The following is a 27313-nucleotide window of genomic DNA, read 5'->3' as shown; positions in this document are numbered from 1 at the left end:
AGTCAACAAAAAAGTGTTCAATCGTTCGATTCTTAAGTCAATTGATCTAATGACTTTTTCTGAATTGATCCCCTTGTTGATTTCAATCTAATTGGTCTATCGACTGATCCAGTCCTAATGATTTTTTTATGATTCTTTTTATAATCTTTATAAGTTTATAACGATTTTAATATTTTTCATTATGTTTATAGAATTTTAATATGATTTTATAAAATTTTAAATTTGTTTTATTAGTTTTATAATTTATTAGAATATATTATATATTTATAATATTTTTATCATTTTTGGTTTTATTGATTATTCTATAATTATTCTGATTTTTAAAATAAATTTTTAATCATTTTATTGGGAAAATATTAGATTAAAGCAATAACTACTACATGTCATCATCGATTGATTTTTCAATTTATTTTAATGGTCAACGTGACCAATAACTAAAATCGTTTAATGAGACTTAATTTATTATTTTAATTAAAGATAATCGTAATTTTTTGGTTTTTTTTGCTAGGAAAAGAATAAAATTCAATATTTTAAATATCAAAATTGATCTAAGCAGGTAAGCAGAAAAAATGTTTAGGGAGCCGAATGAAATTTTAATTTTTATAGTCTATATATTTATAATTTTAAATGATTAAATCAAATTTTTATAATTTTAGGGGGGCTAAATATAATTTTACCTTTATTAATTTAAAATTTTAAAAAAATTTCAAGAGTCTAAATAAAAAAATTACATTTTAGAGGGGCTAAGGAGCCCCTTGTATCCGCCTCTAGATCTAAGTCGAGTTCACATTCAGTGGCGGAGCCTAGGAGGGTTGGCAAGCAAGGCTCCACCCTCTTAAAATGGAAAATTTTTCATTTAAATATTTTATAATTTATAAAATTTTATATTAGTAATGTTAAGATTATATTTTGGTAAAATTTAATTTAATTATTTAAAAATTAGAAAAATATAGATTATTAAAATTATAAAATTATATATTTATCATATAAAAATATATAATTTAATTGTAGCTAAAAAAAAATCCGGACTCTTGTCTCGGAAGACGATCATTATTTCAGTCAAATGGTAGATTAATAATAAAAGGATGTCGTGAGACAGGTGACTTAAGCAAAAGTTAAGAGCTTTTAGGTCAAGTGATTCGTAAAACTAGGGATTTAAATTTACTACATTTGGGGAAATGAAAATGGCACTATAGTAATTACAAGAAAGCTTTACCATTATAATTACCTTGGGCGACAGCCCACAGTTACTCGTCCACTCTTACTACACAGTGAGCTTTTTGCAGTGTTTTATTTATTGATTCTCTTAGTTCTCGTTTTCATCGGAGAAAAAAAAAGGAGAAAAGTCAAAAACAAAAATTTCATGGCTCGGAAATTCTTCGTCGGTGGCAACTGGAAATGCGTATGTTTTTCATCTGTTATTTTTATCCAAAATCAATTGATCTATGTTTTTGATCTCGTGCTGTGTTCTTCATTTAGTGATCTATTTCTTTTTTGATTAATATTCGATTTCTGAAAACGTTTATTAGATCTTATTTCATTTTGAAAACTAAGCTGATCTGTAGTCTCGAACAGCTCTTAAGTTTTAAGATCTGATTTAGTAAACTGTTGTGGTCACTGCATATTTACAAGTAAATAACGATTTACTAAAGAAAATTTAATGATTTCGAGATTTGATCTGGTTGCAGAATGGGACAACTGAGGAGGTTAAGAAGATCGTTACAACATTGAATGAAGCTGAAGTTCCTTCTGAGGATGTTGTGGGTTAGTTTCTTCTATTTAGTCCAAAATTTGCTTCATTCCGTCACACGTCAAACTTTAAATTAAGTTGAAAGATTTACCAAATTCAAATTTATGTTGTGACAGAGGTTGTTGTGAGCCCTCCATTTGTTTTTCTTACCTTTGTGAAAAGTCTGTTGCGGTCTGATTTCCATGTTGCTGCTCAGAACTGTTGGGTTCGCAAAGGTGGTGCTTTTACCGGAGAAATTAGGTATCGTTTTATCATTTGCTCTTTTTTTTACAGCTCATGATTTTGATCTGCTATCGATTGTGTATTTGGCTGTTAACTTCATGTTCTTCTCTTTGAACAGTGCTGAGATGCTTGTTAATCTGAGCATTCCATGGGTTATCATCGGTCACTCTGAAAGAAGGGCTCTCTTGAATGAGTCCAATGAGGTAAAATAATATAGTTAGGTTGCTGTTATTGTCGACGAAATTCAGGGCTTTTTTTTGTTGTTTCTTGAATGAATCAAGTCTTTGCTTTTGTTATTACTTCATGTCCATTTGTTTATCCGAATGCTTGTCTCTGCAGTTTGTTGGAGACAAAGTAGCGTATGCACTTTCTCAAGGCTTGAAGGTTATTGCCTGCATTGGGGAGACTCTTGAAGAGCGAGAATCTGGCTCTACCATGGCTGTTGTTGCTGCGCAAACCAAAGCAATTGCTGGTACTCGCATTTAAAATATAAAAACCCAAAGTAATTATTTGTTTTATTTTCTTCTTTTTTGATATATCTTTTTCTAACTGTTATCGGTCTTCTGCAGGAAAAGTAACAAATTGGGACAATGTTGTTTTGGCTTATGAACCTGTTTGGGCCATTGGAACAGGGAAAGTTGCAACCCCTGCTCAGGCTCAGGAAGTAAGTTTGAGTTTTATGCCTATATAATGTGATAGGGGTTTTAACTTTTGCATTTCATTTGTTTTGTCCTCCCATGAATGTTGAGTGATATTATATAACTGTTTCAGGTCTGCAATCTATCCTTGTCAAAAATCATTTATCTAAGCTCGTGTTTCCATCTAAGCGTTGCATTTTAACTCGTTCTAGAGAAATCATCTCCTCTTTTATTTTACTTACAAATGTGTGATTGCATTACTGTTTTAGGGCGACGTATCTTCATCAATTTCAATATCATGCATCTAAGCTTGTGTTTGCATCTCTAAGCATTGCTTTTAACTTGTTCCTATAGAAATCCTATCCTCCTTTGTTTTACTTAGAAATGTGCGATTGTATGTCCAGGTTCATTGCGAGTTGAGGAAATGGCTTCATGAGAATGTTGGCGGTGACATTGCTGCATCAACTAGAATTATATATGGAGGTATTTTTACTTATTCCTCTACCGTGATCTTTGGTAGCATGTAAAACCATGATACAATGGTGGTTGTTAACTGCTGCTCTGAAAGTGGATAATCTAGATGCATCCATCCTAACTGAACTAATTAGATCAAACTATTCATATTGGATTCTTCTGTCTCCAAATGCTGTTCTTGAAACTAATCTAGAACTTTGCTTGACCTCTCCAAACATTTTTAGTTTCAACTTTCAATTCCGGGGTAAAGGGTCACTAAATCAAGCCCTAAACCAGAAAATCTTATTTGGCATCGAATACAAATACTATGTAGGTTCCGTAAATGGAGCAAACTGCAAGGAATTGGCCGCACAACCCGATGTTGATGGCTTTTTGGTTGGTGGAGCTTCTCTAAAGGTTAGTGATTTTCTTTCTTTTCTTGTGCCTCTGGTGGTTCATTTTATTCAATGCATTCTCATCTGCAAGCTGCAGTGATTCTTAACTGGCAATTTTCTTCTTTACGTTTCCTCCATCAGCCCGAGTTTGTTGATATCATCAAGGCCGCGACGGTGAAAAAGAATTAGAAGTTGAAAAGCAGGAATTAAAGGTGAAACAGAAACAACCTTCTGGGAAACTTTAATTTTTGTAGTTGAGATCTTTCCTTGGAACCTAATGTCTGTTGAAAATTTCCCGATGTAATAAGCCAAATTTAACAATGTGTTTTTTCTTTTTTGGTGGTGGTCGAGGCATTGATCCTCATTTCGGACTTTCCCTGAATTTACCTCACAAATTGCAATTGCTCTAATCTTTGATCTTTGCAGTTGAATTGCCTATTTTCATTCACGGATGCATGTTAAGGAAAAATCCTGGTTAATGAAATATACATTATTGTTGAATTTATATAATTTTTAATCAATAGCTATAAATATAAAATATCTGGTGATGGCATCATTCATTTATATAAAAATGTATATGTTTTTCTCTTTCTTTATAGTTTGATCTGTATGCCGTTTATGGGGTTAAGTATCCCTATGAATTATTGTGGTCAATTACTTGAGGTATGAAGCAGAAAAAACCAAAGTACATCTCTTCCGTACAGTCAATTAAAAGATTCCTGGGTGTAATTGCCAAATTATGACCCCCTTTCAACCCAAACATAAAGGCAAAAACGATGAATGGACTAATTTTTCCGAATACAGGGCAAGGAGGGAAAATAAATTGTTTACTCTAAAATTATATTTCAATTTCTAAAAATGAAAGTTTTTTTTTTTGTTTTAGTTTATTTAAAAATAATAAAATTATATGAAAATACTCGATAAATTATATTATAATTTTTAAATTTATAATTCTAATTAGATTTTCCCAATTCTAATTGAATTGGTCTATTAAACTAATATATATATTTTGGCCGAGATCTAGTATTTAATTAATAGTAGATAATATTATTTATATCTTTATTTATAATAATCCACACAATCGAACCGCCTAAGTTATAATAACATTATTTAATTTCATGAGCTCCAAACAAAAATTGATTAATATAGAGGCAATTGTTTTGGTTTCTTGAATAAAGTTCTGACTGTTAATTTATTTGGTTTTAGAGTATATTTCTCCGACTCTTTTACGTCGCCGTTTTTGGAAAAGGAAAAATGAAAAATAGGTTTTTGTTAATTTAAATTTTCAACCACACTGTAATAGAAAACATAACTCTCAAACCAACTAGCCATGGTTCTCGAAGCAACGATTCGGCTCTGGAGAGCCTAGTTGGGGAAAGGGTCCCACATTTGATCAAAAGGTCAAAATAGTCTAATCAATTCACAGCTAAGAGTTGTTGGGTCCGTAACAAAAAGGAGTCAAAAGAAAAAAGACCAAATAAGGTCTTTCAATCAAACGGCTGTCATCTGCTGAAGCAAATTCAGAAGTAAGATCACACGTCATTTGGGCATAACTTGAAGAAAGCAAAAGCTGTTTGGTTTGAAAGCTGTCACGGTATGTTTGGTTCCCGAGATTTACGAAATCCCGGGAAATTTTTTTTAACACATTAATAAAAAAGTTGGTGAATCTTTCATGTAATAATAGCGTTTAAGACCGGCATTATAATAACATTTTCTCTCACACTGAAATGTTTATTTTAAAATATAAAAGAATACCCTAGATTTATTAATCCACAAAAGCCTTATACGTTTACTCACCGTCCGTATGTTGTGTATGTGGGCCTATAGAAGTTTTAAATTGTTAATCCACATATGCTTTTTCAGAGCTCATTTTACTTATAATTATCCAAAAAAATAAATATAGAAATGATTTGTTTAAGGAAAGAAATAATGCAATCAATTGGGGCTTGCAAAGCAACCGACCTTCTTATTTATTTCTTTGTTTTTAAGATCTTGTTCTTATTGGCAAAGTTGTGAAGCAATGACTCGATGTTTTGTCATTTAACGTTCGGGATATTCAAAGAATAAGTGTCCAAAGCTCTGAAGTTTCCAGGCAGGTGAAGAAGAAGCTCAGGTTAAGTGAGTGCCTGCAGTATGAAGTTATCATCAATGTAGTACCCAACAACAACAAAATGAAATGATTGATGACATCAATGATTTTGCTCATCCGGAGTTTCCAGGAATTAACTTATGCCCTTTACATTTTTTTTTTATTTTCTTTGGAGTATTTGAAATTTATATATTTAGTTCAGTATTTAAAATATTAATACAAAATGCAAACACAATTCAAACTACAATATACATATGACAAGATTCATAGCCAAATATTCAAGAACCGGTAATGTCAAGCAAAGACGAAGCAAGTTGATAAATCAAGATGATAAATCATTTTGATGTCATCGCCTTGTTATATTAAAATTATATTTCTAAATATATATATATATAGTCATGCGTCCAGGTCTTAACTTTAGTTTAATGGTTGGTTATGCCCTGTGTAATTAAATAGATGCGAACAAGAAAAAATCCTTCCAGTGGGGGCAAAAGACGATCTAAAGATCAATATAGCCAAAACAAGCAAGTCGAAGAATGTAGGATATTTCAAAATTGCCCATCCAATGTCCAATCCGATTATATTATCCATTAAATAAAGAAAATGAGAAAACAGGGTTTCATTTTTTTTGAATAGTTTATGTTGAGGACACACGGTCAGTACGTTGAAAGCTACATGGATAGAAGAAGAAGACATCTGGTGAATGAAAGCTCTGGGAGAGAAGCTAAAGCCACTATCATAGCAACGATCCAACGGCTGACAAATGACGGGAGTGCTGTGAAAGGCTTATCTTCTCTTTTCTGCCTTGACTCTATATACAAGCTTTACAGATAGATATATACTACTATAATAGTCTACGCATAAAAAGGAGGGACCAGCCCGCCATTAATGCAATTCTTCCCACCTTCCTCAAAAACTTGCAACCAATCATCATGTTCATTGTTCACTCTCTACTTGCCTAGTTCCCATTATTACTATCCAAGAAAAATATTCAAGCTTTCACTCCAACTTCGACAATCCGCTTCCTCCGAAAGCCCTTCTTGCTTTAATCTGCTTCTGTGTTGGGTTGGGTTGGTTTACACAGAAAAAGGTGTGCCTTTTCATCTTTTTTGGGTGGCTTAGCTTATGTTTTATCTTCTTGTTCATTTTTTTAAACAGTATGACAACTTGATGTTGTAATGAAAAGTGATTGTTTTGGGGTGCTTTGTTTGATAGCAGGGATAAGTTTTGGTTATTAAACGTAGATCTGCTTCATTTCATCGTTGAATTCTGGTTTCTTATAACCCAAAAATTCAAATTTTTATGTGTTTTGAGATCTACAGAAGAAGAGTTGAAGAGTGTGGTTTTTATTTCCAGGACTTGATCTGATGGGGATTTGCTTAAGTGCCAGAATTAATGAGAGTCCAAGCAACACAGGTAGTTTGAGTTTCTAAAACATCCTTGCCCCATTCTCTTATTTTTACTTGCTTTGGACTTTAAATTGGCTTACTTAAGTACTTTGATGTTTTCCTTTCCAACTTTTTTTGGCATTCCTTTTATGTTGTTTCCTCTTTTGGGGTTCTGGGTGGTGGCTGGATCTGGTTTTGTCGGATGGTTTGAACTTCTAAGCTGCAATCTAGAAAGTCTCGGTTCCAGTAAAAAATTTCTTCTGATAGTTTTCTTGGCAACCAAACACACATTTTCTCTTTGTCTGGCTTGCTTTGGGACCCTGAGACTGAGAGTGCCACCATCGTGGATTGTTGTTAATATATGATTAATCCGCCTTAGAAACTATATTCTTTAGTTTTCTAGACAGAAAAGTAAAATTTGCCATTTATGAGCATAGGATGCTATAGTTAAATTCTATCCTGGTTTATTTTATTTTGGTTAACATTTTTGTTTGCTTTGAAATATTAGAAGAATGAGTTTGACAGGAGGGAGGGAATTCTACTTCAAAAATTAGATTTGTCTGGATTAACTAATGCCTGCATTACATCTTCGAACAGGGCTGAGTTCGAAGTATGTTAGCAGTGATGGGAAAGATACGAGTAGTACAAGCAGCAAAGCTTCATCATTTTCAGCACCTTTGACTCCCCGGAGTGAGGGTGAGATCTTACAGTCCCCCAATTTGAAGTGTTTCAGTTTCGCCGATCTCAAAATGGCCACTAGGAATTTTCGTCCTGACAGTGTGCTCGGGGAAGGCGGTTTTGGCTCGGTGTTTAAGGCTTGGATCGATGAGAATTCATTAGCTGCTGCCAAGCCTGGAACTGGGACGGTTATTGCTGTGAAAAGGCTTAACCAGGAAGGGTTCCAAGGTCATAGGGAGTGGTTGGTGAGTCAACGCTCACCTCATTGTTTTTTCAGATTAGAGGAAGTCTTAAGCTTAAGGTTCAGGTTATAGTTACGGTGACGGCTAATGTTTTGCAGTTTCCTCGGACATTTTAGATTCACTTGCTTGCTTTAAGATGTTTATCTGGGAGCTTATTGATTTATTTTCATCATTTTGGCCTTTCTAATGGTTAAAAAGTTTTAAAATGATGCTTTGTAATCAAAGTGCATTACTGCAGAGATTTACTCCTTTTTTTTCGATCCTTATAGGCAGAGGTGAATTATCTGGGACAGCTTTATCATCCTCATATTGTGAAATTAATTGGATATTGCTTAGAGGATGAACACCGTCTTTTGGTGTATGAATTCATGCCTCGTGGCAGCTTGGAGAATCATTTATTCAGAAGTAAGTTCTTTCTCTGCCATTTTTCTGCTGAAATTGGATGGTTCTTCTTTTTATCATAACATTTAATTATCTGTACCAGGAGGTACGTATTTCCAGCCTCTTTCATGGAGCCTTCGGGTGAAGGTTGCTCTTGGTGCAGCAAAGGGGCTAGCCTTTCTTCACAGTGCTGAAACGAAAGTGATCTATCGAGACTTCAAGACTTCCAACGTCTTGCTTGATTCGGTACGTGACTTGTTAGGCCAACATTCTATGTGCTCCTTCCATTGTTTCATTTGATGATTTTCTCAAAAACTGTCCATCATCGACTTCTTTGAGAACCTCCTACTCTGATGTCACCGCAGAACTACAATGCAAAGCTTTCTGATTTCGGGCTGGCCAAAGATGGGCCAACAGGTGATAAGAGCCATGTTTCTACCAGGGTCATGGGGACCTATGGATATGCTGCTCCTGAGTATTTAGCCACAGGTACTTACTGATATCACTTAGAAGTGCTCTATTTAGTTTGCCTACTGGTCTTTGTTGGATTTGGTAGACGTTCAGTGCTTCTAGTACTTATTCATTACTTTTGCTCCAACCGTAGGTCATTTGACTGCTAGGAGTGATGTCTATAGTTTTGGAGTTGTGCTGCTGGAGATGTTATCTGGGCGTAGAGCAGTTGACAAGAATCGACCGTCCGGAGAACACAACCTGGTGGAATGGGCCAAACCATACCTGGCCAACAAATGCAAAATATTCCGTGTCCTAGATAACCGTCTTGAAGGCCAATATTCAATGGAAGCAGCCTTCAAGGCCGCAACCCTTGCTTTACGATGCTTGTCTGCTGAAGCCAAATTCAGACCGAGAATGAAAGAGGTCGTAACAGCATTGGAGCAGCTCCAGGATTCTGGTGAATGTGGAAGCAATCCAAACAACATTAGCAGCAAACCCCGGATACGCAGGCGAAGTACCGGTGATACTAGCAATGGAAGGAGCACTGCTGCATACCCTCGGCCATCTGCTTCCCCTCTTTATGCCTGATAATAGCATAAGTTCGCACCATGAAAGCTGCTTTCTTTTGAGGTATATTCAGGTGGATCTTCACAGCTCAGCTATCCATTTCTTTTGTCAGCCTCCGTGACTGTACAGTAGTCGTTTTAGCTAATGTAATGAAAACCAATCTGACAAAATCGCAAGTTCTAACCCATAACAAAGGGAATGTGTGCAATGCTGTAGATCTTTAGAGATGATCAAGTGTTGTTTGTAACAATTATGAGCCAACTTAGAAAAAGGGTGTGATTGCTTTTGTATGACCACAACCAGGTTTAGTGAGTTATAATTATAGTTATATATATGTATATATCTTTTTTCCGGACGAATCTGTCAAATCTCGGTGTATTGATGTGTTAATTGTGGCTCTCTGAGAATGATAAAGAGAGCATTTGAATAGCAGAGTATGCAATGTTTTGACTGGAAATCATTGGCTTCTGATTCCTTTTATGAAATGGAAAAAAGTTCACTCAAAGGCCTCAAAAGTAGGCCATGAAAAAAAAGTAAGAAAAGAAGAAAGGTCATTCCAGATGACGACTATATAAACTTGGTCTAAACTTAAACAGGAATTTGTGTTAAAATTAAACAGGAGTCGTTGGGAAAAGTTCAATTTAATTAAAAGTATTGCTTTCGATTTGCTTGTGAGTTAAGACTTTTAGCCGTTTTAGGTAATTTGTTGGATTAGACATCAGTTGGAGCAAAATATAGGTGTAATATACATACTGTTGTGCCGTGATGCAAAAATTTCGAAAAGTCTATTGCTAAGAAAACGTAATCGATTGACTAATCGGTACTATGTATTTGACTATGGGAATGCATTCATTCAACAGTATGAAAGGGCTTATCTATTTCTTTCTCGGTTGCAAGCTGCAAGCTCCTCGTTTACCAAGTCCTCACCAGTCCAGGTGTCCAATTTCTCCAATCTAACTTCCCAATTGATCTGTTTCTTAAGCTCATTATTTCTCTGATATCCAGAACCTTCTTCAGATAACTGTGCCCTTGCTTGGTAGACTCGGCCCCAACCTCCACTCTGGTTTCTTCCTTTGCATCATCACTTTCACTCATTGATTGAGAGATACCTTCATCTTTAGTCGATGTCCCACTAATGATGTTGCCTAGCATCTCAACCACTTCGCTCATTTTAGGACGGGACTTGGGGTTTTTCATTAGACATTTGTTGGCCAACGATGCTAGCTTCTGAGCAGATTTTATGCAATACTGTCCTTCAAGGCGAGGGTCTATGATAAGGTGAAATTTCTTTGAATCGGATATATAAGGTTTCACCCATTCCAGGAGTTTCTGCTCACTTCGAGGTAGATTTCTTTCTAGTGCTCGCCTTCCGGTGATGAGCTCATATAGAACCACCCCGAAGCTCCAAACATCACTCTTAGCGGTTAGCCTACCAGTTTGCACATACTCAGGGGCAGCATAACCAACCGTGCCAACAACCTTATAAACATGCCCAAAACAGCAAAAGAAACAATTAAAATCAATCGATCCAACCTAAAAAGGCATCTCAGCATGATAGTTCTGGCGCATAAACAACTAAAACGTTATCATGACATCGAAAAAGAGTATTACGGATTTATAGACAAAGGGAATAACTTACTGATGTAGAAACATGGCCAAATCCTTCCAAAGGTCCTTGTCTAGCCAACCCAAAGTCTGAGAGCTTCGCGTTAAAGTCCTCGTCCAGTAGAATATTCGATGTCTTAAAATCTCGAAATATTAGCTGCAGAAATCATGAAGGGAAACGCAAATTAAGAATATGATAAAAGCAAAATTATAGCAAAAACAGGCATATTGTCAAAACCAATGAATTAAACAATATATGAAAGAAAATGAATTTGCTTGTCCTTAAAACAGTATACCTGGAAATCCATTTCTTCATGCAGGTAAGCCAAGCCCCGGGCAGCATCTTGAGCAATTTTCAATCTTATCAACCATGGCAAAGGCAATGGTGCATGCATACGAGCTAAGAGATGATCTTCCAAGCTTTTGTTACGCATAAGTTCATAGACTAAAAGTCTCTGAATCCCTCTCTCATCATCCTCTGCACAGTATCCCACTAATTTTACAAGATTCGGGTGCTTAACTACACCTAGAAATCTCACTTCATTGATCCATTCTTTCTGCCCCTGAATACTAGCAAAGCAGAACAAATAAAACTATGATTCATAATCTGATAATAACAAATTTTAATGATTAGACGTACTTAATTTGTACAACTACATTGTTATGCAGTTCATAAGCAAGATTAAGCATCTCATAATAACGGATTATACACTTTGTTTTGCAATTAATTTGAACACACCAAAAAGTTGTACATTTCAACCAGATAATAATATGTGAAATGGAGAGGAATGGAACTATGCCTGGAAACCGTGACGATTTAGTTGTTTGATGGCGACATCTAGCTTTGAATCACGACCGTCGTTTGCTTCATCAGGAACCTTAACGACACCTCTGAAAACGCACCCAAACCCACCTTCACCGATCAAAAGAGCTCTACTGAACCCGCGGGTAGCTGATTTCAGCTCGGCGAATGAGAACACCCGCAGATCGTTAGCTCGACGCTGAGTCAGAAACTCGTAGAAACCACCCACAGCCGAGAAGTCAGAGGCCAAGTCCCTGGTCGACTCGGAGTCGAACTCAGAACGACTCGTGCCGACGCTGCTTGACGCCACGCTAAATGACCTCGTCCACGTTACCTTCGACGACACCCTAGAAACGGCACCGCCGCCGCCGCCATCGTCTCCCCCGTCTCGCCTCTCCCCGTTAGTGAAATGAAAACACTTCATAACTATAAGAGATGTAGAGTTTGGAAAACGAAAGAGCAAGAAGAGAAATTTTATGGGGTGAAATGGGAGGGGCGGGAGTTGATGAGCAGATAGTATGGAAGTTTGAATCTTTTGGGTTGGGTTTGTCTTCTTCTTCGGGAAGTTAAGGATGTTGTTGTTTAGGCATGAATTAATAAGAAACCAAAGTGGAAGAGATCACGAGGGCGATGGCAGAGTGTGGGGATGAGACCAGGAGATGCAGAGAGCTGTAAGAATCAGACAGTACGAGAGGGAACGGTCCCATTGTCCATTGAAGCTTTCGTTACTTGAAAGTCCTAAAGGAGTTTGTTTGGGATTTATAGTGTTGTTTTTGGAGTTTGACTTATCTATCCTTCGTATTATTTTTAGCAGTGGGTATTTAAGTCTCAAAAGTATTATTTCTAAAATTCTTTTATAACTTTCTTTATATATTTTTAGAATTTTTTTGAAATATTTATAATTTTTTTAAAATATAAATTTTGAAATTTTTATAAATATTTTGAATTTTAAAATTTACTTTGAATTTTGAAAATTATTTTATTTTTTATAATTTTTGTTGAGAGTGATCAATTTGCTCATTTTAAACTTGATAGGGACTAAAAGGTATTTACACCAATTAATTATTCAAATTGTAAAATTCAACTCGATTTGGACTCGAAACTCAAATTACTTATTCGAGTTGACTGGAATAAATAATTTAAATAACTCGATTCGATTAACTCAATATTTGAATTTTTTTCAATTTTAAAATCAAATTGAGTTTTGCTCACCCTAATTATTCTAATTTTTTAAAAAAAATTGTTAGCTCAACTATTCTTTTAACTATTTGGATACTTCAAAAAATCCAAAATCAATCTGATTGGAGATGGTTTGAAGATTTATGAAACATAAGTTTAAAAATTATAATTATTCAAAAATTAGTTAAATTTTATATTTAAAATAATGAAAGTAATTGAAAAGGTTTTTAGATATTATTTTAGAACTATTAATGAAAAAATTATATTGTCAAATATTATTTAAAAGTTATAAAATAAAAATCAATTTATTAAAATAAATCTAAATTTTTAAAATAAAAATTAATATGAAAAATCGAAATTAAGTTGAGCTGAATGGAATTACAATATATGTTCAAAAAATCCAAAAAATTGATGGAATTGAACCATTATCCCCTAATTCCCACTAAAATTCTCTTGAATTTAATAATAACAAAAAAGGGTCTAATTAGGATTTGTTTAATAGCTTGAATCTTGAGGGAATTTAAGAGAGAGTTTCATAGCAGTATCCCCTCTCGTCATTGTCAAATAAATGTTTTAACCAAATGAACATCATGATTCAAGGGAGAGATGGGAGCCATTTATATTTTATCCACCCAAATTGAGATTAGGTTTCCATTTCTAGCATTCCATCGAGAACCCATTTAATAAGCGAAATCCCCTCTTTGATACTATTCCAAGCCCTTAAAATAGATTCCTTTCATTAGACTTGCCCTAGGGGCATCCAAGTTTTTCTGACTCTCCACTTTTTTAAAATTGGCTCAAAAGTTTTTATAAATTATAAAAATGACTCACTTTCAAAATTATGTACCTAAATGATTCATTTTGAATAGTAAATTCTAATACCATTGTTGCCATTGATAACACCAAACTGAAGTGTAATTATATAAAACGTTTAGGGACCTGATGAAGTAATTATCTTTTTTAGATTAGATGTAAAAAAGGGTGGTGCCACAAATGCTGACGCACCCAATTAAATCCATTTAAACTTTTGGTTTATTTGCATGTCAGGTCTGTTCCCTTTTGAAATTAAATTTAAATAGCCCTTAAAAAATATAAGAAAAACAAAAATAAATTTTTCTCATTTTTTTATTTTTTAAAAACAATAAACTTAAAAAACTATATAAAATAATTGTTCAAATTTAATGATATATTTGGGTAATTTGAATTTTTGTTTTTCTTAAATTTTTAAGGACTATTTAAATTTAATTTGAAAGGAGACAGACCTAACATGCAAATAAATCAAAATTTTAAAAGGTTAATCGGGGTGTCGCAAGTGGGGCCATCCATTTTTCATCCAATTTAAAAGGGTAATTGCTTCATCAGGTCCCTAAACGTTTTATATAATCACACTTCAATTCAATACCATCAATGACAACGACACCCAAAAAATATAATTTTTTTTAAAACCAACCAATGATTGACCTATTATGAAGGGTGGTGCTACCAATGACAATAACAGCACCAAGATTCACTATTCAAAACGAATCATTTGCGTACATGATTTTGAAAATAGATCATTTTTGTAATTAATAAAAACTTTTAGGTCACTTTTTAGAAAAACTCTAGAAATGTCCTATTGAAGTCTTAAAAGTCTTTAAATCCCATACCTCCACTTTGTTTCCTTGTTAATTTGAGTCAACTCAACCAATGAGTTTTATTGTGTTCGTTGTCCATATCACCCCACCAAAACCCATTAAGAAATGTGCTAAGTTAATTGCGTAAAGGGTTGTTTTGTTAGGGTGGAAAGGTGTTATAATATAGTGAATAAGTGAAACAAGAGATGGTGAAAAAAAAATCGGAATAGATTTTAGAAAAGGTGAAGAAAGCAAAAAACAATGAAAGAAAGTGACAAACACAATAGTTATAGAAATAATATCAAGAGAGTTACAAAGATAAATTTTATCGTACTTGAGTTTGCCAAACCATCGAAAAAATTTTAAATTAAATGTTAAATTCTCTATTAATAAACTTTAGAAAGAAGTTACCATAAGAAAATATGTGCAAAAATAGTGGATAATGGAAGTAGGAGAGATGACTTAAATGTGGACAATGGAAGGTAAGTTACAAAGATGCTAGGTATGCTGATAGTTACACAATGTTACACTCACATAAAACATTTTGGCAAAAATGGTCTTTCTTTTTTAAGTGCAAACACGCTGTTTGTTCAATAAAGAGGTAAAAGAAGAATCAGTTGTATTCCAAATAATCGAACTTAACAATATCCCTACCTAAGTCTCTAAATTATGTTCTCTTAAAATATTTCAAAAGTGAGACAATCTACAAATCCTACCAACCTTTCAAGATTAGCTCTGAAGCGTTCTCAAGATAGTGTTGTTTCCAATGATAATTATTTTCAAAAAATACTCCTATAAAGAATAATATTTCTCGAAGCTACTATTAATACAAACATTAATAATAAAAAATAAATATCTATACAAATAACTTTCTCTTCTCGCTTATGAGAAAAAATTCCTTTTCATTTTTCTTTTTCCTTTCTAAACTTTAAAGTGAACTCGATGGAAATTCCAATTTACCCCGACCACTAATAGTAGGAAGACCAAAAGAAATTATGAGGGTTTATGAATACCGCCACTAAAGGCAGTTGAAAGTAGCGTTTTAAACTCATGTCCCTATACTATACCGTGTTAAAAAAGGAAAGAAAGGAAAAATTGAAGATTTGTGTGTTAACAGACTTTTTTGTCCTTGTAGCTTCTTGATGATCAAACGGTTACTTTTTTACGTCATTTTCACCCAAATTTATACTTCAACACTTCAAATTTTTTAGCAAATACAAATATTCAACAACAACAACCAAGAAGAAGAAGAAGTTAAGCGTAGAACATGGAAAGCTTGGATTAAATTATGTAGGTTTTATTTTCAGAATTATGAAGATAAAACAAATAATGCATTCATTAATAAATTGTGTAAGCTTTTAATTTATTAGTAAAAAAAAAAACTATTCATAAATTGAATGAATATGACTAAAATATTTTAATATTTGTACAGTAAATTGAAGGAGTCAGACCCGAACATAGCTAATGTGAAAACATGGCTTTGTTTTGTCCTCTCTTTGAACAAATTACATGGGTTCTTTGTCACTAAAGTAAATGTCTATGACTATTTTGGCAATTGCATTCAACCACTTTCGCTGCCCTAATTTGATTTCTATGATTTTTTTAATTATCACAAGTAGACAGATTTTATTTAATGCATATATATATTCAAAGAGATATTAGTGAAAAAATAGCGGTGTTAGTGAAATTAATTATTATAGCGTAAGATAAAAAAATTATTAGAGGTAAATGCCTATCCAAAATGGCCCTAAAACTATTACATGATATAAGAGATTCATACACAAATAATATATCAAATAAAAACCTTAATCGGTACTATATAATTAATATTATGCAATTATGAAGGATTTAGTTCGGTATTAACACATTTTATATTTATTTAAGCCCGTCAATATTTGTCAATAACTAATCCAAACTTATTTTAAGTCCATCCAAATTATTTTTAAAAATTTTAAATATATATTTATATTATTTTTAATATTTTCTATTTATTAAAATTTTATATATAATCACCTTTAACAATTTTTAATATTTACATCATAATACTAGTATTATATACTACAACAGATTTAATTTTCGTGTGTTATAATTTATATAATATATAAAAATAACATAACATAAAACATTACTAACTTAAAAACGGGTTGAACGGGCCAAACCTGGACCTTAAATGCTCAAACTAGATCTTGGTCTATATTTTAAAAAGGCTTCATGTTTTAAGAGGTTTAATAATTTTATCAAAACTCTCAAAAATATCAAATGAACCTTTAGATTTGAACAAATAACTCAACACGCGATCCATATAACAATATTTTATAGATGACGGACAGTAAACTATACGGTGCCATCTCATATAAATTTCTTAAGCTTAAAATAATTAATTTACTTAAAATAATTAAGTAGGACATTTAATTGGAAATGATTGTAATGTGAAAAACGAATTCCGCAAGCAAGAATTATGTTGATGTGAGGAACGATGGGACCGCAGTTTAAGCAAACAATTATTTTTGCTTTTTAAACAAGCAAAGCCCTTTTATTTAAATCGAGTTTTAGATAAGTCTTGTAAATAATAATTTACTTAATTTTAACAAGTTTTTGTCCAACATTAAATTTTATCATGCAAATTGCTTTTTTTTCAATTGAGAATTAAAATCAAGATAAATTTGATGTATTTTAGAATCGTAATAGTCATTAAAAGTAAATTTTATTTTATTTATAATTTTATATCTATAAATATAGATTTTGAAGTAACATCCTTACGGATCAATAAAAATTACGTTCTCTTTTACTCTCCTAATTCTAATTCTTTTGATCTCTTTATTATTTATTTCATAACAAAATGTTATTAATTAATAATAATACTTGTGAAAATAAAGCATAAGAAAAAGTGTGAGACATGAATATACTAATAATAGTTGCAAGGGACATTTATAATAATTCAATTTCACCTAAAGTGGGAGCTCAATCAATTGTTGGAAACATTTTAATTTTACATTTATTTTAATAAAAAAGTTGCGTGATTTGTAAATGTGAGTTTTATGTGGATGAAAGGTAGTGATTTGATGAAGCTAAATCATGTTTGAATATATGGTGAATCAGTTAGCCGGTAACTTCACGCAAAGGAAAGAAGAACATCATTAGAAAGGAGCGGCTTGAGGTGTGTAATATAAGCCCACTCCTTATCCCTTATAATTATGGGGGATTCAACTTAGGGGGATCTGTATCATTTTCAAAATCTTATAATCTAGGCCCCTAGTTGGGCTCATAATTTCTTCATTTAGACTTGGTTTATTGGGCCACCATTTCCATTTCTCTTATAATGACAGAAACCAGGCCCTGCCTTCTTTCTTGTCTTGCCAGCACCCAATTTCCCATTCTGGAGCTTGCTTGCTTTTCTGCCACTAAGATCTCCTTCTGCCCTGCATTATTTGTAGTTGATATGGTAGTTGCATTAACAACAGCGTCTCTTTTTTTTTCATAATAAATACACCAATTATGCTACAATCTGAGGCCGAGACAAGAATGCTTTAGCATGGAAAGTTGATGGGTATATGTATAATATGTCATTCTTTAGCTCCAAGGTCGCTCTATCATTTTACATTATTTTGATTTTGCCATCTTTCCTACGAAGAATATGAGAGGGGCAACCTTGGAGGAAATTAAAGCATCTTAAGATTGACACAAGAGCTAGCATAAGGTTTATTTTCTATCCTCATATTCATCAGTAGTACTAATTAAGAAAGTGGATCCACGTTTTTATTTACTTCCTATGTCAGAGAGAATCTCACACTCAAATCATTGAGCTTGACTTGATGCTAAACAAGTGCTGGAGCAAAAGATACACAACAAAATGAAAGGCCAATTTGAAGCAATTAATGCAGCATATGAAAGGGGATGGGATGAACAAGGAACAAGTATAAGGAAGGCAAAATTAATGAAGAATTAAAGGTTGCCCGAATGGTTTTAATCACTTTTAAGTATATGTTACATTCTTCCTTTTCTTAGGATATATTACTATTTTTTTGGTCTTGCCTTGTTAATGTAGCATGCATAAAACTTTGGGTCACTTATCGTAGTTCATCTTCAAGCTAGAAGGAAATATATCCCATCAGTTACTGAAAGAAAGAACCATGCAGGGCCAGGGGTGCATGAGGTTAAAGTAACACTGATATACATGTACACGCACAGAAAACTACTTGCATGAATTGCTTAAATAGTTGTGGATAATTGAGTGAGATAGGAGGTTTAGAAAATGCATATGTCCGTGAATTTTCATTTGGAGCGCATAAACATGATTCTTGGTCATGCATGGAATCTGAACATAGCATACATGTATGTTGTATTTGGAGTTTGTTTCAGAGTTTGAAAGATTTTGTCACCCACACAGCTGCTTCTATTGGTGGACCTTCCAAATTGCAGCCAAGACAAAACAGTCTGAAGGCAGCAGAGCAATGTTCATTCACAGACAATGATGGAAATTTCAAGGTATTTTATGTTTTGCTGGCAAAACAATTCCAAATACCCACTCCTCACTTTTGTTCAAGGTGTAAAAACAAAGAAAGGGTGAGATCAACTACATTCAACATTGTCTCTCTCATTGTACCACTTACGCTAGTATTATCTTGTTATTTAACTTTCAAGTTTGTTTTGCTCCTCTTCGTTTAAACATCTGCCTTTAACCTTACAGAAAGAATATCGGCTGCTGTCACAACTCACCAGCGCCGTTTCAGAGATGAATTGAGTACATACCAAGTAGAAGGTTCATGGTACCTGAACTATGGGATTTCAAGCAAGGCAACGTTGAATTTACTGAACAAATTTTATGTTAGAAGGATAACATTATCTGCATAAATGAAACATTTTAGATAATAATAAGAAAAAAGTTTTGAAAGAAAACTCAGATCGAGAGGCAATTTCTAGGCCCAATGATTAGAACTTTACATGTCATTGAAGAAAAGAAATGGATAAAATGATGTAACTTAAAATTGCTAAAAATGATAGATTAAATATAAAATTCTTTTAAAACATAATAATTTAGGCATTGTAAACCAATGTGTAAGATGAAAAATGAATTGCAAGGTTCTTATCTTTATTAAACCATGTTACCATCTCATTATCACAGCACAAATAATTAAAGGAATTATTAATGTGAAAGTAATTTTTAACCAAAGGGAGCCCACATAAATAAAGCTTAAACCAAGATTTAGAAGAAAAAAGAACCCAAAGCCTTTGCCTTATTTCTAGGTTCAAAAGACGAGAGAATCCAATGATCTTTTCCTCTCAAAACCAACAAGAAGAAGAAGGGTGTATTTTGCTATTTGTCTGCCCTTCATATATTTTATCCTATAAATTATTTTACCCAACATATTTTATATATTGTAAAAGTTTTAGAACATTTTATAAACCAACCCCATTAGGGCATATATATAATAGGCCCACACCCCATTTCCTCGAGCTTTGGTTCTACCAAGATTTGCAAATGCATTGGACACTTGACTGATGTGACCTCCAAATATGAACTATGGAATTACTGGGCAAGGTTTCTTTGCTTGAAAGAATAAAATTTAATGTTCCTTGTAACTTTCCTTTGTACTTGAATGAAATAAGGGAATTTTTTTTATTTTTTGCTCTAGTAAGTCCAAAAATATATCTTTCCAAAATTTTGGCTTTTATTTAACGGATAGATGTAGATTCCAATAAAATTTGATATTTTTTTAATTATAATTCAAACTCAAATTATTTTAATAAATAAATTATAATTTAAGTTTGTAAAATTTCAGATGTTGTACATGAAAAGGAAGACTTATAATTTGATAAATTAATTTCCCTTAATCTAATAAGAATGAGAAAGTAATATGCTTATTGTTAAATAATTGAATGACAAAAAGCAAGATGCTCTATTTGCTTTTAGAAACTAACAGGAAATTCCCCTAAGAAAGTGGCAATAATTGGGAATCCATAAATAATATCCATTAAAGTGCTTTATGATTCTATCCAAACCCTGCTCCATTTTACATTAGACCATAGCTGCTGAAGCTACGACACTCCGTATTCAGTAAAGCCATTAACTTTCAGATTATAGCGCTAACTAGAAATTGGAGAGTATAAGAAATTGTAGAAATCCTCAATTAGATACGACGTCATACATAATGAAAGTTACGATATCTCGACTTATGTAAATATATTTAAAAAACCCTACTTCCTAATATAATAAGCATAGGAAACAAACCAAACATTTATATATATTTGAACTCAACTATAGTAAGGCAAATAGTATGTAATATTATATAGCCTCGTTAAACTAACTGGTAACCTTTAGGCTGTGGGCTACAGTCTTGTGCAGCCGCATCGGTCTTTTTCCATTACACATTTGCCCTTCGTCTCTTTACGACTAAAAAGGGTCAATACTGGTTAAAAAGTCGAAACCCAAAAGAAAATAAGAGTAGAAATGGAAATGGATCATGGCGGGGAACTTGTATTTTTTTTTCGTTTCTACTGCTAAAGTTTTTTTTCACTCTTGGGGTTAATAAGTTTTTCTTTTGCAAATTGGTTGTTCCTTCCTCCAAATCGTCAAAAAAAAAAAACACATATTTATCAAACTCGGAAATTCTTGCCGGTGAATGTTTGACCAAACTGCCAATGGGCGGGAACGATGTTCCAAGAGGTGGAAGTGCGCCTGTCACTGCCTGTGACCCTGAAAGAGAGTGACTGACCAACAAGAACAGCGTTTGATTGCCAGTTCTGACCCCAGTTTCGGCTCATGCTCATCCAACCAGTCCTTGATCCTTTCACGCTAACCTTGACAAGATCCCCTGCACCCGCCACGTTCGAGATCAAAACCAAGTTGAAGTAACGGAAACCGTTGATAGTGAACCTGATCCCTCCCCTCTTCCGGCATGGCACCCTATGTAATTTATTAAAATATAAAAAAAGAGAGCAATGTTAGCATAAAAAGCGGAGCAGACTGTAAGTGTGAAACACACATTTAGTCAACAAGACAAGACCAAGTTTATTTATTCAATGTTGGGAAAAAGAGCCTTAGACTCTTAGGGCTTTGTGAACCTTGCTGTCTTTTGTGATTTCATGGTCAAAACATACATTTGGTCTTGTTTGGAATTAATTAGTTGTATTGCAGTATGCATGGCGTTGTTTAATGAAATTAGTTAACTTTGACAAATAAAACAAATGCAGTGAGGTCCAAGAGAAAAAAGAAACAGAGCACATACCGGCGGTACGAAACGGGGACGATTCCTGCACGGTACTCAGCAATCTTAAGGAACATGGGCATGGCGAGGTCAAAGTGAGAGCGAGGAGGGTTGCACCAGCCGCCATTGTCGTTTGGGAGAGCGTAGTTTGGGGGGCAAAAGTTGGTTGCCGTGATGAAGATGGAAGGGCTTCCTGAATGGCACCATTTTGGATCACTTGCGCACTTTATCTCAAAGCAAGCACCGCAGCTTAACCCATTGTTGAACAATGCTGTGCTCAAGGCTGCCGTGTTAACTCCGTAACCTTGGCTGTACAGGTTTCCATATCCACAAGCTCCTCCTGCAAATCATTTATTAAAAAATAATTAGTGGATAAATTAAGGTCATAATGTAGCTCAGTTGCTGCTTTTAAGTCTTTTTCAAGTAGGAAATGTGAAATGAGGATTTGGATTTTTCATTATAGCCATAAATGTAGGTTCGCTTTTTGAAAGCTAAAATGAACACAGAAACTTTTAAAGCATAATCTGAAAATGGGGAAGAAATGAGGCAAACACAGGGGCTGAAAAAGGAAGATACCCATGGTGCCAGAGGCATCAGAGCCGCCGTAGAAGGTAGCATGTGCATTTTGCCATGCCCCACCGGAGTAAACTCCTGGAATTCTTGCCTCAGCCATCCACATTGATGAGATAAGGCCCACAATAATGCACACTGCACCTGCAATACCCATTTTTTCCCTTCTCCAGTTACTCAAACTGTTCTCTTTTTTTCCTAATAAACAAAAAGGAAGATAGGGCTGAGACTTGAGAGAGTTAAGGCAGATGGAGGGAGGGGGGCTCTACTTAAAGAGAGGGTCTAAGCCTCTAAGGAGGGTAAGATAGAGGGGTCCATTATTTGGAAATTTCAAACAAATCATTAATGTTGCTTTTGCAAAAATATAAATAAAAATTCCTGTAACGCCAAATTTTTATTCTTCTAAACTTAAAATTTGTAGTATTAAAAAATAGATATATTTTATTATTTATAATTAGTTATTATAAATAATGAAAATTAAAGTTTATTTATTTTATGATTTAAAAGTAAAATAAGGAAATAGGTTTTATTTAATTATACTATCCAGGGTTAATGTGCTATTTGCTATTTGGGTTTTATTTTAATGTTTAATTTAGTATTAATTTTTGTTTCAATTTGATAATTAAATGACCTTAATGTTAAATTTAGTATCTAAATCAAAAGGCATCATATGGCTCAATGAACATTTAACATAGATACTCGTTAAAAAATATAAGTAGATAATTGAGAAAAAAAACACTCGAGTACCAATTTAAATATAAAAACTAAATTTAAGTGTTTAATTTAGAAAAAATTCTCAAGTATCAAATTGAAAAATTGAATATCAAATTGAATATTAAATCAAACTTAAATACCAAAATTTTTAAAAAAATTAAATACTAAATAAACTAATAACCCTATCTAAAATACGAAAAGGAAGTAGCGTGATGAACGGCTGTGATTTGAGAACCCGACAGAAAGATTTGGAGGGTATGAGATGGACCCATTCGGATTACTAAAAAAAAGAGGGAATATTTAATGTAACCCAACTAGAAAACACATTGCAAAGCAAAGCATCCAACGAATGGAGTGGGACCCACTTAATCCCGCAATCATCGGCCCATATTACACGAAATCTCGAGCCACTCCCGCCCACACTTGATTCCTGCTCCCAATGCCGTGCTATCAGTTTTTTTCAATAAATTCCTTTTTCCTTTAATTAATTCATTCCTATTATTTCCTTCTAATCAACGTGCATGTTAGCTACGAGATAATGTCAATCTCATGCAATTTATTACGTTTCAAAATACCTTCTTCTTTTTCACAACGTAATTTTGATCATTTGTCGGTTCATGTTCCTTTAGATTAAAACTAATTTTAAATAATTATTTAAAACATATTAAAATAATAAATATTATCTTGAAATTAGTATTATTAATGCTTTTGAACATTCAAGTTTATATCAATTGTATATATAAAAATTGGTAATCTTTTAGATATAAAGGTGCTTTAAAATTTTCAAAGATGGAATGCTTATTGAACAAATTAGCTAGAGTGAAGTATGGCCAAATTTCAACTGTATTTTGTTAATATTCCATTTATTAATTATTTTTAGGCATCCTTCCGTCTGCTAAAAAAGAGAATAGAAAGTTACCTCAATTCACTCAACATGTCTTAATTATTATTATTCTTTCTTAAAACATTCTTGGTCATTATTGTAATTTGCAATTCAAATGGTCATGTACTTTTATGACTTTAGAAAACGTAATTTTGATTAAGTATTAAAAAGAATGTGTTATTTCAATAAAAAAAAATAAAAAGAAGAATGTGTAAAGCTTCGCCTGCAATTTTTATAGTATAAAATTGATCATATTGCTATGTTTAATAATAATTTCTTCTTCTTTTTTAAGTTATAAACGGGCACAATTCATTCTGATAACCTAGATATGGTTAAAGCCTTAACTGATAATGAGTTGGAGGATTTAAGTATCACAGTACTTACTAGGGTCTAACCAGTTTGAGATTTGAAGGACAATGGTGAATTAGGTATATACCTAAAAATGACAACATAGTTGCAGATCATTTGACTAAGTTGGGTTTAACATGGAAATCAAGATCATAGATCATTGATGCTGTTCCAAATGAAGTTTTAAGAATCTACAATAAGACAAAGCGAGAAGTACTTTCGAATAATTAGCCTAATGTAATTTTGTTATTTTATCTATCACAGAAAAAAATAATTTTTTTCTGGAATATTAATAATAATCTTGAATATGAAAGAGTAGTATAAACAAAAATCTCTAAAATTCAAATAATAGTAATAACAAAAAAAATAGAACGTGTGAATTCAACTTTCTAAAAGAAAAAAAAGCCCAAACATAGTGTTTTTGACCAAAACTTAAATTGTTTTCTTTTGACAAATAGAAAGGAAAATAAAAGTAAAATAGACTTTTATTTCAACTCCTTTAAATAATAAATATTTATAAAGAAATTGAAATATTAATTACTTTTAGCATGTAAAATTTCGTTTGTTTTGTTCGTACATATATAATATATATATTTGTGTTTTTAAATTATTATTTTTATATTATAATACCAATCGAATCGTGAGATTGTCACGTTTCAAGTACACGAATTACAGTCAGTAAGGCCAAATGAAATTGGGTGAAAAGTAAGGGATGCGTGAAGTGCAGCTTTTGGGGGGTGAGGTGAGTCATTTCTCAAACATGACAACATCCCAGCCCATGACTCTTGCAGTCGGCTTGCGCTTTTATTTTTTATTTTTTATTTTTATTTTCCAGCCATGTGCGCGCCACAAAAAATCCAATTTTTTCAAAAATTACGTCGTTGACGTGGATCAATTATACTTTTCCACGTAATGTAGAGTAAATATGGTAGGGATTCGACGTGAACAGTAGCAAGACCCCGCCTGATGTTAGGGTTCATCATTGCGTCTGATTAGAGCGTGCTTCTCACTTACTAATCCCCACTATGGGGTTTTTCTTGATTCATTCGCTTCCGCAAAGTCAAAATTTATAGAGAAAGTTCCCAAAATAAAAACTATACATGTCTATTAATAATTGATTTTTTGTGTGTGTACATACGTTTTAAAACATCGAAGGTATCCTACCTAATATTTGGAAATTTACGTCTCGACCGTACAAATTAATATTAACTAATTAAATAATTAAGGTAAGAAGAAGAAGGAGGAAAGGGTCAGAGGTTGGTACGTACTTCATATATGTTGAGTGGGAAATGAACAAATTAGTTTTGGCATTACTACATATAAATTGACCTTTAAAATTGTTTACATAAAAATTACTTTCATGTGTTCTAAGTCATATGGGAGACAGTCATAACTAACACGATGGATTAGGTGGGACTTTTGGATATATAGTATTGGGAACATGCCACTTTAGCTGACTTTGATTTCCAATTTCCAGATTCATAACTTCGAATTTTTTTTCTTATTCTTTTGCTGCTGGAAATTGGGATATGCCCTTGGTCTTGGGTTAATTAGTGGCAATGCCATTTGACCAATTCGAATTCATTTGCATTAGTTGCGGTGCACGTATTCAAATTAAACAACAACAATGCCTTGGCCCTAGCTCTTCATCCTTCCCCTTTCATTTGTTTTGGTGAATTGTTCCTTACTCATGTTCCTGTATTTAATGCACAGAGAGAGACAGAGAGAGAGAGATGTTGACATTTCAAATTCCCTTTGAAGAAAAAACCTATATAACACTTTGAAATCATTTACTATATATATATTCCATTAAAGAAATTTTGAAGAATTGTGATTGCCGTACTCTTTTCCATTTTACGAGTACATAAGTAGATGTATGTATGTGTCCTACACTCTTTTCTAATTTAAATAACATTGTTAATATTGCCAAAGAGGCATGGGTATTGTTGGTCAAAAGTAGAAGCTTTGGGTCCTTCATTTAGGGTCAGCCGACCTTAGCTCCCTCTAAAATTAAAAATTATGCATTAAATTTTAATTTAATCATTTAAAAAATGTAAAATTATAAACTAGTATAATAATAAAATTGTATTTTGAGTTTTTTGAACTTTCATGTTTATCTTAGCCAATATGTTACAACTATGCATAACGTGCAATCACATGGAATATTAATTTCAATGCTTTAGAAGATGGCTTGAAAAGGGCATTGGAAGAAGGGGATAATTTTAAAAAATCACATGCATTTTGTCACGTATATATGAGAAAGCTGAGCTGAAGGAACAAGGAAAGGCCATGAAGCTGCATCAAAGCGGAGGTGAGATACTTGAGAATGCATGTCGACGAAAAGATGGATAACAAAGGCGTTAACATGTGTGGGCTGTAGGAGACTTCGCAAGGGGACAAACTAATGTTTTGCCCCCACAGTACCTATCCTTGTCTATGGTCCTTTCACTACATGACATCTTTCCATGTAGCAATAAACTCTTCGATGCTTCATCTCTTTTGTCTAATTTTCACAACCATCAAACACCTTTAATTTCCAACATATCGGGTGTCCAAAAGTTACTGTACAACTGAAAAAAACTAATTTTTGACATATTTTCATACAGTAAAGGTTAACTTTATTTCAAATTAGATTTTTTTTATTCATTTTAATAATATAGGGACTAAATTAATCTATTTAATAATAGAGTGATTAATTTGATCTAGTTCCTATGACACAAGAACCTTCTAAATACATTTATATTGAGGAATTGACATCATATATAGCTTGGGTTGTATAGCCTATCATGGAGAATATAATTCGCCACATTCGCACATTATGATCATATATTCATTTGCATGTGTCTTAGACATGAAGCAAACATGTTCAATTTGGAAAGTCATGCTTTTTTATATAAACCTTTTTTCATATTCTATATGTACACAAGGAATATACGTAGTTCATTAATTGAGATTAAGAACAAGTTTGGGTTTTGATCTTTGAATACCTAATGGATTAAAGGTAAAGCTTAAAAGAGTCGATCATATCATTACTGGGTTATGTTTGTTGTATTTCTAATTTTATTGTAAAATTTTAAACCCATTGATTACGTTTGGGACAACTTAAACATCTCACTGTTAATCTGGTTTTATGTCCCA

General features: G+C 33.1%; 4 protein-coding genes and 1 long non-coding RNA gene across 7 annotated transcripts; 3 read left to right on the top strand and 2 right to left on the bottom strand.

The window, feature by feature from the left end:
- The first annotated feature begins 1234 nt into the window (after positions 1-1234).
- On the top strand, positions 1235-3868 carry LOC105767425 (triosephosphate isomerase, cytosolic). Its single transcript, XM_012586946.2, has 9 exons — positions 1235-1402; positions 1689-1764; positions 1867-1990; positions 2091-2175; positions 2312-2444; positions 2542-2636; positions 3015-3093; positions 3398-3480; positions 3600-3868. Exons 1-9 carry the CDS (start codon positions 1364-1366, stop codon positions 3645-3647), a joined length of 762 nt encoding a protein of 253 aa, XP_012442400.1. The 5' UTR covers positions 1235-1363; the 3' UTR covers positions 3648-3868.
- A 2290-nt stretch (positions 3869-6158) lies between these two features.
- Positions 6159-9713, top strand: LOC105767422 (probable serine/threonine-protein kinase PBL9). The gene is made up of 7 exons (XM_012586942.2): positions 6159-6637; positions 6904-6963; positions 7533-7858; positions 8125-8260; positions 8340-8482; positions 8602-8725; positions 8841-9713. Exons 1-7 carry the CDS (start codon positions 6436-6438, stop codon positions 9275-9277), a joined length of 1428 nt encoding a protein of 475 aa, XP_012442396.1. The 5' UTR covers positions 6159-6435; the 3' UTR covers positions 9278-9713.
- Positions 9714-9948: 235 nt separating this feature from the next.
- On the bottom strand, positions 9949-12407 carry LOC105767424 (serine/threonine-protein kinase PCRK1). Its single transcript, XM_012586945.2, has 4 exons — positions 11662-12407; positions 11158-11424; positions 10896-11018; positions 9949-10735 (listed from the first exon to the last, which is right to left on the bottom strand). Exons 1-4 carry the CDS (start codon positions 12085-12087, stop codon positions 10169-10171), a joined length of 1383 nt encoding a protein of 460 aa, XP_012442399.1. The 5' UTR covers positions 12088-12407; the 3' UTR covers positions 9949-10168.
- A 5295-nt stretch (positions 12408-17702) lies between these two features.
- On the top strand, positions 17703-19976 carry LOC128041414 (uncharacterized). 3 transcript variants are annotated; one of them, XR_008196433.1, is made up of 4 exons: positions 17703-18152; positions 18232-18403; positions 18843-18940; positions 19143-19976. It is a non-coding gene; the product is annotated as an uncharacterized LOC128041414 (long non-coding RNA). The 3 variants fall into 3 exon arrangements; XR_008196432.1 differs by having other exon boundaries at positions 18843-19018; XR_008196431.1 differs by having other exon boundaries at positions 18232-19018.
- A 698-nt stretch (positions 19977-20674) lies between these two features.
- Positions 20675-22479, bottom strand: LOC105767420 (expansin-A4). The gene is made up of 3 exons (XM_012586938.2): positions 22237-22479; positions 21682-22000; positions 20675-21359 (listed from the first exon to the last, which is right to left on the bottom strand). The coding sequence occupies exons 1-3, from the start codon at positions 22385-22387 to the stop codon at positions 21050-21052; spliced, it is 780 nt and encodes a 259-aa protein (XP_012442392.1). The 5' UTR covers positions 22388-22479; the 3' UTR covers positions 20675-21049.
- Positions 22480-27313: the final 4834 nt, after the last annotated feature.

The sequence above is a fragment of the Gossypium raimondii genome, chromosome 5 (assembly GCF_025698545.1).
Source record: "Gossypium raimondii isolate GPD5lz chromosome 5, ASM2569854v1, whole genome shotgun sequence".
Lineage (NCBI taxonomy): Eukaryota > Viridiplantae > Streptophyta > Magnoliopsida > Malvales > Malvaceae > Gossypium > Gossypium raimondii.
Note: the sequence above shows the minus strand (reverse complement) of the source record. Positions and strands in the feature narration are given on the sequence as shown.

What these genes read in the sequence shown, in the direction of transcription:
- LOC105767424 (XM_012586945.2), bottom strand. Translation starts at nt 12,087, where the DNA reads ATGAAGTGTTTTCATTTCACTAACGGGGAGAGGCGAGACGGGGGAGAC. An exon ending in ATGAAGAAATGGATTTCCAG is followed by an intron (nt 11,019 to 11,157) that starts GTATACTGTTTT and finishes TGATTTCTGCAG; the next exon opens with CTAATATTTCGAGATTTTAA. An exon ending in TTGGCCATGTTTCTACATCA is followed by an intron (nt 10,736 to 10,895) that starts GTAAGTTATTCC and finishes CATGTTTATAAG; the next exon opens with GTTGTTGGCACGGTTGGTTA.
- LOC105767425 (XM_012586946.2), top strand. Translation starts at nt 1,364, where the DNA reads ATGGCTCGGAAATTCTTCGTCGGTGGCAACTGGAAATGC. An exon ending in TCCTTCTGAGGATGTTGTGG is followed by an intron (nt 1,765 to 1,866) that starts GTTAGTTTCTTC and finishes ATGTTGTGACAG; the next exon opens with AGGTTGTTGTGAGCCCTCCA. An exon ending in GCAAACCAAAGCAATTGCTG is followed by an intron (nt 2,445 to 2,541) that starts GTACTCGCATTT and finishes GGTCTTCTGCAG; the next exon opens with GAAAAGTAACAAATTGGGAC.
- LOC105767420 (XM_012586938.2), bottom strand. Translation starts at nt 22,387, where the DNA reads ATGGGTATTGCAGGTGCAGTGTGCATTATTGTGGGCCTTATCTCATCA. An exon ending in TGATGCCTCTGGCACCATGG is followed by an intron (nt 22,001 to 22,236) that starts GTATCTTCCTTT and finishes AATGATTTGCAG; the next exon opens with GAGGAGCTTGTGGATATGGA. An exon ending in GTCCCCGTTTCGTACCGCCG is followed by an intron (nt 21,360 to 21,681) that starts GTATGTGCTCTG and finishes TAAATTACATAG; the next exon opens with GGTGCCATGCCGGAAGAGGG.
- LOC105767422 (XM_012586942.2), top strand. Translation starts at nt 6,436, where the DNA reads ATGCAATTCTTCCCACCTTCCTCAAAAACTTGCAACCAATCATCATGT. An exon ending in GTTGGTTTACACAGAAAAAG is followed by an intron (nt 6,638 to 6,903) that starts GTGTGCCTTTTC and finishes TTTTATTTCCAG; the next exon opens with GACTTGATCTGATGGGGATT. An exon ending in CCAACGTCTTGCTTGATTCG is followed by an intron (nt 8,483 to 8,601) that starts GTACGTGACTTG and finishes ATGTCACCGCAG; the next exon opens with AACTACAATGCAAAGCTTTC.